This window comes from Chanos chanos, chromosome 2 (genome assembly GCF_902362185.1).
Source record: "Chanos chanos chromosome 2, fChaCha1.1, whole genome shotgun sequence".
Lineage (NCBI taxonomy): Eukaryota > Metazoa > Chordata > Actinopteri > Gonorynchiformes > Chanidae > Chanos > Chanos chanos.
The window spans coordinates 46,634,002-46,644,135 of NC_044496.1; the positions used below are offsets into that span (position 1 = coordinate 46,634,002).

General features: G+C 40.4%; 1 protein-coding gene across 2 annotated transcripts in view; it reads right to left on the minus strand.

Moving 5' to 3' along the window:
* Nucleotides 1-7,668: 7,668 nt before the first annotated feature.
* The window catches only part of enox2 (ecto-NOX disulfide-thiol exchanger 2), a 45,879-nt gene continuing 43,413 nt past the window's right edge, over nucleotides 7,669-10,134 (minus strand). For both annotated transcript variants that reach the window (XM_030765079.1, XM_030765078.1), the window contains 2 exons: nucleotides 10,113-10,134; nucleotides 7,669-8,022 (listed from right to left, as the gene is read on the minus strand). The exon at nucleotides 10,113-10,134 is cut by the window's right edge and continues 64 nt beyond it. In XM_030765079.1, coding sequence (XP_030620939.1) covers nucleotides 7,891-8,022; nucleotides 10,113-10,134 — 154 coding nt within the window. In that variant the 3' untranslated portion in view covers nucleotides 7,669-7,890. The remainder of the gene's footprint in view (nucleotides 8,023-10,112) is intronic.

The window sequence follows — 10,134 nt, forward strand, 5'->3', positions numbered from 1 at the left end:
TTAAAATATAATTTATAGGAGTGGTCACACGCTCCGTGGGCTTTAAAAACAAGTACCGCGTTTTTTAGTACCTTTGGTGTACATGTTAATTCATCCTGTAAACTTTCCAAAAACTCAAAGAAAAACCCAGGTAACATTTATACAAGTGCAGCTCGGTTGCTTTTCACGTTCAAAGTTGTACACACTACCCCTTTGGCTTGGTCAAAAAGTTGCCAGCTCAGAAACCAGCTAGTCCACTGCTTACGGAATTCCCGAGATACCCCTCTGACGTCATGAGCCGCAGCGAACCACAGCTTTGCTTTTACGGTCTCCGTAGTAACGGGACTAATGACAGAGAGGTACATGGTGATCTCGGTACGGCGCTCAGACAGCTTAGGTTTCACAGCTATATTTGGAGAAAGGACTGAGGATAAACAAACTCACAATGCGTAATATGGGTAGAAACTGACTAAGATTTTTAACCGGTCTTTTTGATGAACACCTCAGACAGCTATGATATCCCGACTCGTGGAATTACCTGATGAGTTGATGATCAAAGAACGCATTTCAGATCTTAGCTGAAACGTTTATTTGCCTTAAATTACACCGTCCTGAGCTGATGTATGATGTATAATGTAGGATGCGTGTTATGTTGATACGTCTGCTCTTTACCAAGTAATTTACACAATTTAATTTCTTTCCATAAATCGTCACATACTGACGTTACTCCATCCGGCGGTTCCATCTGTCAAAACCCTCACGTCGGTCTTAAAATGAAAGAATGTAGTTAAGTCTGTTTTGGTTTTGGAGTCTGGGTTAGAATATATCAGCGACGCCCTCCCGCTACTGTGTCGTGATTATCATAGCGCCCATCAGAGTAAAAAGTAAAAATCTTAAATCAAAAAACGTGATGCTGTCAGTGGGAAAATGGTTATAACCTACTTGCCTCTCGGTTACCATCAAACTCACTGGAATCGAGAACGATACTTCAGATACTGAGATACTTCAGCTATTCTCATTTGCATGTGGGGACTATTTTAAAGTTGAATGAAAGAAACTGAATGAACTAGCACGATAATAAACTTTACATTCTATAGGCCTATAGACTTCCTTACCACACCGCCTTTACACATCAAACATCACATGTGGCCTGTCATAGATGCACATAAATTTTTCTGTACTATGTTCCACCTTAAATGTCTTTTTAGGGATGGGCGACATATGCACATTTATTTCACGAACATATGCAAACAGAGAAAAGTCTGCTAAACCGTCATTACTACATAACTGTGCTACGGTGACCTCTGTTGGCCATATCCATTGCTTTGGCCAGCTAACGGTTATTTGGGATGTTATTTCTTAGGCTCGCTGCTTGCTTTCAACGCGCAGATTCAGCTGCTGGTCCTTTTATAATCTAGGTGGTCTCTGGTGAATGTGAAGAAGACGATTTCACTCTGATGCAGTCGCTCCGCATGTTAATGGTCCAATTAGGCCGTACCTAGACGGTCGGGGCGCCTGGAAACGCATGGCATACTCGACAATGCACCTTTGCTTGTCCCCCACCTGTTGGTCGGTTTTAAGAAAGCAAAAGGAAATGTTCCTTCAAAGCAATCCTTGCAGTTCTTCTAAACTGATCATTACCACTGGGTTAGCAACTGCATTATTTTCCTATCCGTATAAACGTTTTACAGCTTGTTAAGGGAGGGGTTCTATCAACTCGAACACCTTTGCAGATGGAACTGTGCAAAATGTAGTGATTTAAAATGTATCATATCATCCTCTACAACCACCTGAATTTTCATGAATGGGCAAGATTTATCATTTCTCCTCTTTCTTATTTCTCCTCTTTCTCATCATCCCAGAGGGAGACACCCCCTTGAAGTTTTAATAGTGTTAATTAGAAATCAGTATTTTTAAACACTTTTCTCTGACTGAGACATCATTTAATAACACAAACCTAATCTATGCATTTTAGAGATACCAAATATGGTTACTCTTGCAATATGAATTAATTTAAGACTAGAAAAGTTACTTAACTAGTCATCGCCACATTACAAAGCTGTGTAACAGAGTTAATGGTTATGAGGTTTGTCCTAAGTTAAAAATGCATGAAATTATTTTATAATGACGCGCAGTGTAATATTTCCTTCATGTGTATGGTGTACACGTGAATGGAGAAATGTGGATTCATTTGATGGCACTATCTGAGTTGGGCTCACCACAAGGTGCTACCCTCTCAAGTGGTCTTGTTCTGATGGCAATTTATTTGTATCGAACTGTCATCAAATAGTGTTGATGGTGCTATGATCTCTTGTCCTGCACAGTCTTTGTTGTGCAGGTCTATGCAATTTTTAATCTAACAATCAGTGAAACATTTATGTAATGTTAAAAAGTCTCTCCTTCCCATGTATATGTTCACATGCAACATTCACATTCAAGAGTTTCCCGCTTTCAACAGTATAATGCGTAATTCAGTAAATGCGGATGAACAGTAATGTGGATCCATCCACACTCCCTATCAATTTCTGGCCAGATGCAAGATACATTACTGACTGGGTGTCTGATAGGCAAGCACAGTGCTTGAGCTCTGTCCAACCCATCGAGTTTCTGTAGTGAGGAAAGTGTGATGGAGTGATGTTACTTGTGTCCTGCATCATTAGAGACTGTGTGGGTTAAGACCATAACCTACCCTCTCTCCCTGTCCTCGTCTTCACCTCATTGCTTTGGCAGCATGGGGTCACAGAGAATGGTGTGCCTGTGCTATTCCACACTCTATAAATTTTGCTAATCCCTTCACCTATCAAACCCCAATACCTGCAGTCTAGACACTGTGACTCTATCAGCAGGAAGACTCAAATGTGCTTCTCAGAGGGCAAAGAATAGAAGCCCAGCTGCAGGACTCAATACAGACATTTTCTTCTCCATGGTGTGTATTTATCTGAAATGAGTTGGTAAAGGAAAGCAATGTGGAGGGTAAACTAACCAGGGCAACCTGTAAATCAGGTAAAATTTCAGTATAAAATTGCTTTAAACTCGATCTAGTCACTGTGCTCTCAGAGTGGATGACAAGCGGCCATTTTGTCACCACAGACCTCGTGTAAAGGACAAGCAACCATTCAGAAAGCTTCTTCCTCAGCTTCTTTGAGAGCTCATAAAATAATTAGAATGAGATACAACGGTTCATCTGTGTTCATTCAAGAATTGTTTTTCTGAGTGGAGCACATAAAAAAATATGCGCAGTAGAACTGCTCATGTGACGAAGGGGGTCACTCAGATGCTAAACCCTAAGGTCTTAAGCCATCACACCTGTTTTTGACCCAGCATACCTTTGAGAGCTTTCCTTTATTAACCTCTACATTCATTCACAGATCAAAACCCATTAAGGAATGACTGTGCCTCTGCAGGTTTAAAGAATATTATCCAAGGAGGCTATACACACTGAAGGAGTCACACAAAATGTGCCCACCCACTTACCTCATTAAACAAAAATGACAATAGCACACTTACTACCTTCTCATGTCTCTACTCATCAAAGAACTATTATGTGAGAGAATTACAAAGAATGAAGATTAAAGTAGTACAAATGCGTGATATTACACATTATTACGTATTGTATTATCTCATATGTATTACCTGGGGATGGAATTATTAATTTTATTTTATTACATTCATTATCATCCATTACGGATTTGAAATAAACAGAAAACTGCATTCAAATTAATTTCAGCAGGAATAGGTGTCGGTCTAATAGTGGACTGCATTTGTATTTCACTGTCAATTTGTACGCAACCCTTCCTAAATAATCCCTGCTCATAAAAAAAGAATAGTCTTGGATTTTGTAAAACAAACATGGTCTGATTTAAGAACCTGAATTTACTTAGAAATTCAGAGGAGAGTGAGAAGTCCTGTTGCGCAGGAGGAGAGTAGCGTGAGACGGTTTCAAAGGATTCAATTAGGAGAGGACCATGACAAATAGAGCACTCAGGTCCAGTTGAAAGGCATTTTGAAGACAGCCATTCAGAAGACAAAAGAAATAATAAAAAAAAAAGCCCAACCTTTTCACAGTTAATTTCACTAGTTTAACAGCAAGGAAAATTACACTTACAGAGTGAAAGGCTTTCATTTTCAGACAATGCGGTTTGAAAAGGTCTTTGTGAGGTTCCAATGTTATGAAAGAGATTGTCATGCAAAGAGAGGAACTTGTAAAAAAGTTGTGAGCAAAGATGTACATGGTTTTCTACCATGAAGTGATGTATATATCCAAAAATACAATTACTACAGATAAACAGTGCATGTGTACAAAGAGTTCCATTTTGTTATTCTAGGGAAAGGTCAGGACCGTAATGAAGACATCGAATGAGATTGCTGCTCATTAGAAGCTGCTAGGCAGAGAGCGTGGTCTCAGCTGCATCAGGAAAACTGGTATTTCAAATCAAACGCACCACGGGAGCACATCAACCCTTCTGATTACACAATCTAATGGGCCAAGTGGAAATAGCACCATTGCAGCCCAACAAGCACGGGCTGATGAAATAAAATGACTCCACGTGTATGCATGGCAGTGTCCCTGTCAAAAAGTCACGTCAGTATCTGACACCATGCAATTTATCTGACTGCTTCATTTTGACATGATAAATGAATAACCTCAATGTGCTACATTTCAGGCTGTGAAACAAGGAATGGTATCCATTCCAAATTGTTGTATACAGTACAGCTAAAGTATGAGTCTGGTGACAAATGCTGAATTTCAATATTCATTATTTTTAGGTGTACTTGAAACAGTTCTCATGTCTTAGATCCAATCTGAGGATCAGATGCATTGTGGTGAAAGTAAATCTGGCTTTTAATAGCTCTTTGCATATACATAAATAAATGAGATGGCACAGCCTCATGGAGAATTGGGCTTGCCTGAACTGAGCTCTTAATTCCAGGCCTATCACAGTTCTCTGGTCTTGGATGAATCATTACCGGTGGATCAGCTACGGGACTTTTCATTAATGCAGTTCCACGGCAGTTTCTCCTACCAGTAGGGGGAGCTCTTGAACCACCTCAGTCCCTAGTCATCTTTGGTTCAAATGGATATTCCAGTGGGAAGGTACTGCAGGAGAGGTGGCCTAACCTTCCACAGATTCCCAGTGTTGTCTCACAAACAGATGGGCATTCCTGGTTGTACTGAGGGAAGAGATGGAACTAAAATTTGTCTCCCTTGAGAATCTCACTCTGAAGAGCAGAGATAATGTGCACACAAAGAGACACACACACACAATTAACCAATCATGAAACTCTCGTCTGATCACTCATGGGAGTCCCTTGCTTTAATTGCCTGGGTCCAATATTGCTTGAGAAAGTCAGGTAATTTAAAATATCTCAAGCATTGAGATATAACCCGAAAAGGACTTTGTTAGCTATCATTTCAGATCCAATTAGCTCTGAGGACGTGACATGCATCACTTTTAAGGGATTTGGAGTTATGAGCAAGACTCCGGGGAGCTGAGTCTGACATTCCTGCCCTTTGCTCTGTGAGAGCAGCACTTACAGAAACTCAGCCAAAACAAGGCCAGGTGTTCGAGGACACCTTCAGACAACTCCTGGAGTGGCTCTATAAGAGAAATTTTAATCATAGCTTCAGTCGGCTATGTGAATCATCAACCCTTGAATAGATTTCACATGAATCCACGTAGATTTGAATTAATGAGTAACCCTCAGTAGTGCATCGCCAGGAAGACAACACCAAATGGAAAACACATCTCAAGGGGAGCTGACGAAGATCTAATTAGTCTGTGTTTATGTCTTTGTGCGACTCTCAAAAAACTTCATACAAAACTGAGCTCCCAGTGCAGCTGAATTATGAATGCTTCCTGTCTGTAACCAGTGGTCTAAACCTACAGGGAAACAAAACTATAGAAAACAAGACAAACACAGTTTGGACTGGAATAATGGTATTCTGCTGAATATCCAGCCCTCTTGTTGTGAAGTGCACCATCATTTGTCAAATGCAGTCGAATAACAGGGATGAAATCTTTAGTGCACTTGCAGAAAGCCCTGTGAATTGGTGCACATGTCAGGCCTGGCAAAGACTGCTCGACTAAGTGCACTGCGAGAGACGGTTTTACTTTTCTTAATGTAGGAGGATGAAGGGGAAAAAAAAAACCAACCTACAATAACAAAGACATTTTCCCAAACCCTCCTAGTTCATTCATATCCATACATTTCCCTCTGCATCATAGGAGTGCAAACATCAATAAAGTTAAGCATTACTTTCCATAGGGACAACAATGGGGGGAAAAAAAAAAGAAAAACGTGAAATTGTACAAGTCTGCACAGACCTAGAATTTAAGGGACTTGGCTTCAAAAAGCAACAAATGACAGCGAGCCCTTAGAGAGGCATCTTGCCTGTGACTTTGACTGCAAACACTCAAGCTCAGATCCAAAGTCTTTCCACTAATAATCTGTAACCTACTCACAGACCTGATCATCAGGAGAGCAGAGTGAGAACTTTCACACAGTGTTGGAGGAACGGGTTTTTCATGCTTGTGGTTGAAGAGCAGAACAAACCCTTGTACTCCATGGCTTCGTGCATACACAATAACTCTCAGCCCTGCTGTTACGGTGCTCTTCATGCTGTACTCACTTGGTTTTCCTTCCCCTCTGGAGACTATATATTAAAAATGCATACTAAACAGAATGTATATGTATAGAGCAGTTGCTTTGTGGGGAAAACACTCATTACTTATTATTAATTTAGGTTAGAAAAGCCCAGGCTCTGACGAGCGTTTGAACTTAATGTTTCATGTGTCTGGCCCACAGAAAATAGAGGAGGGGGGAGCTGATAGGAACAAAACATGTGTGATGAATCTTTGGTTTCCCACAGCAACAAGAAGGAGAAAAAAAATAACCCTTACAAATTGCACAACAGAAGTAAATTAAGAATGCGCTGTTGTGCTGCTGGAAGATTCTCCAGCAATCCCCAGTTACAGTGTTTGTGTGTGTGTGTGTGTGTGGTCTAAACTCAAAACCAAATCCAGCTGACAATCACACTGTGAATGTATGAACATATGATAGAAGCTCATATGAACATCAGACATATGCATCCATGCTGACATTCAACCACATATGCTTTTGCTTCACTAATTAAGGCTCAGAGCATAAACTCTGTGCTCACATGCGCTCCCTCTTCTTTGAGTATGTGAATCTGCACGTGCGTATAACTGAGAATGAAAGAGATGTCCGTCAAATAAGGGATCAATTCAGATCATTATCTTGAGAGATCCTTGCTGCACTGGCAGCTCAGGAAAGCTTAACAGAAAATCTCACAGAAAAATAAGCACAATTATCAAGACACATCACCTCCTCTTACTCCCCAGCATTGTACAACAGTCCAACAGAACGTATTCCACAGTAAACACTCTGCTCTAACGAGTCAATTATTTTCATCTCATTCTTTTTATTTTAAAATATCAAGTTATTAAACATTTACAGAGAATGTGAACAAAGCCTTCTATGCAACTGTTAACAGCCAATACAGAAGGAAAAAGAAGAAATATATCCTTGTTATTTATAGATTTATACAAATAAGGAGTCAAATGAGAGAAAAAAAGAGTGAAAGAAGGCTGAAAGTTCCAAGTCCTCTGTTCAGCAGACCCTGATTTTCTCCCTGTGCAGAAGTCATTGTTCCAATAAACCAAAAGCCCTCATGTGTGGGTGAGATAGGCCAGTCCGTTCATGTGAACACAAACACGCCACACACACACACACGCAGTCCAGGCTCTTGGAGCTCTGAGGCTGGAGTTTTTCCTCTAAGATTTCCAGGGGAAATTCTAGAGGGTAGGCAGATGCAAAGCGGACAACTGGCAGGTTAAGAGCTTTTCCATCCACAGGTCTTTTCCTGGACGACCAGAAGATGTCTCATCTCTACACTGTCTTGATCCCCTCAAAGCCGCAGAAGTTCCAGCGTTTCTCCAGACTGGCGCCCACTCCAGTCAGCTCCTGTCTGAAGGTGCAGGGCAGCCGACCCAACAGGGCCTCCACCTCCATGGCACTAATCTGAGGGAAACAAAAGCACAGTCACACGTGGATTAGCTCCCTAGCAATTCTGTACTTTAATTAACCCAGAGTTAATTAGAGTAAATTATACTCTACATCAGGAGTTAAGTCAACATGAAGACTCCAGCGGACGTCCCAGTTTTCAAAAGTTGAAACTGAGCTTTCTAAAACTGCACAGGTGCTTTTGTGTTTGATATAACAGTGATCATAAAATCACAATTTTGACATGTAAAAAATCATCACTATTTGTGTTTGATATAACAGTGATCATAAAATCACAATTTTGACATGTAAAAAATCATCACTATTTGTGTTTAAAGCGTCTGTTTAAAACCATAATATGTGTGCATTGTTGTCTACTCCTGAGTGCACTGAACAGGTATCACTCCTGGCTTCAACGCTGGGGCAACCACAAGGATTTCATTTTTTAATGAGCTGAATGACTGTGTTTTTTTGAGAAAATAATAATAACATCATACAATTAAAATAAGGTTTGTTCCTTTTTTCCCCTCTTTAGAGAATGGAAACAGTTTAGTGCTCAGTAAAACTATACCTCTGAAAGACAAGGTAGCATTGATGTCCACTCACCTAATCAAGGTTCATTGTCACAACTACCTTTATTTAAGTTGCTATTCAAAGCCAAAAAAAATGTAGACAAGCCCATGTGAATGAATTTTCCAGACATTGCTCTTTGTTTATGATTATACGTTTTGAAGTCATCTGTGAAATGAAGACCTAGCTACAAAGCATCTTTAAAAAAATGGAGCAGTTTCCAAGTACGCTATCAGTTCTCAGTCTTCAACTCCAACAGCAAAACCAATATCTCCATTTTATGCCTAAATGTTACATTCTCAGTTAAAACGGAAATATTCTCAACATATCAGGTTATATAAAAAGGGAAGAATTCTAGCAGTAACTAAATAAAGTTAAAGTAATATTATATAAAGTTAAAGTAATATTATGGTAAGTACTGTGTCACATGGTATCATCAATGCGCTACATGAGCAGTGAGCCTGGGAATGGAGAAGCACTTTACCATTGAGTTTATCCTGGACCACCTTTACTTCAGTAATCTAAAGCGTTCAGATGTGGCTCATTAGCAAGAGAGCAGTAGGTGTTTTGAATCTGCTTTGAATCAACATGTGTTACAATTGCATTAAGTTACAATGAGAGAAATGTGAATGAAAGGATTATCAGTAGCAATGTTCTTGTGCACAGCCCACTGAGTTTCATTGTTTTTTTACTGAATACAGCCAGGGCTGTTGACATAGATATGTAGGCATTTGTGCTGCACTGAGGAGGGAGTGTGGGAACAAACAAACCCTGAGGGCTTCATCTGCTAACTGCAAAAGGAACCTCATTTTTACTGTGTGTGGAGAGAAAAAAAAAAAAAGAATTAGTCACTCTGTTTTCAGAGAGGTTCATACAAAAGAACGAACGCATGAGTAAGAGAGAGGGGTGGTCATCTCTGGGCCCTACTCCACAGGGTGGGTGAGGAGACCTTGTTAACGTGTGGGCGGGCAAAACAATCAACAGCAGGGTGCCTATCGGTACTCCACCATGTGGAAATGAAGGTTTTGTTTTTACAGGGATCATAACAAATGAGCCATTCATCATAACATCAGAGGACTAAGAAAAAAGCCCAAAGTCATCACTGATAATGTAGAAATATGAAGGAACAAGAGATGTGGTGGCAAGCTGATCAAGCCTGGTGTGATTTCCCACATAAGGGTGTGTGTGTGTGTGTGTGTGTGTGTGTTTACATAAACAGGCACAGCAAGAGGACGTTTCTACAACAAAGGGACATAGCACAACAGAAAAGACAGGAGTATTTACTCACCGGAACACAGGCATGTCAGAGAGAGGAACATTGTTTATATATGTGTGTGTGTGTGTGTGCATGTGTGTGTGTGAGAGAGAGAGAGAGAGAGAGAGAGAGAGCGCACCAGGTGGAACCTGGAGTCTGCCTTAACCAAGAGGCAGTGGCATGAAAGAAACCCATATGTCCAACAAGTATGACTGGATTACTAAACAGAATGTCATTATGACAAACAATCTATAATGCTCATCTGGGAGGTCATGGTATGTACCTTGGTGTCAAGGCGCTGCAAG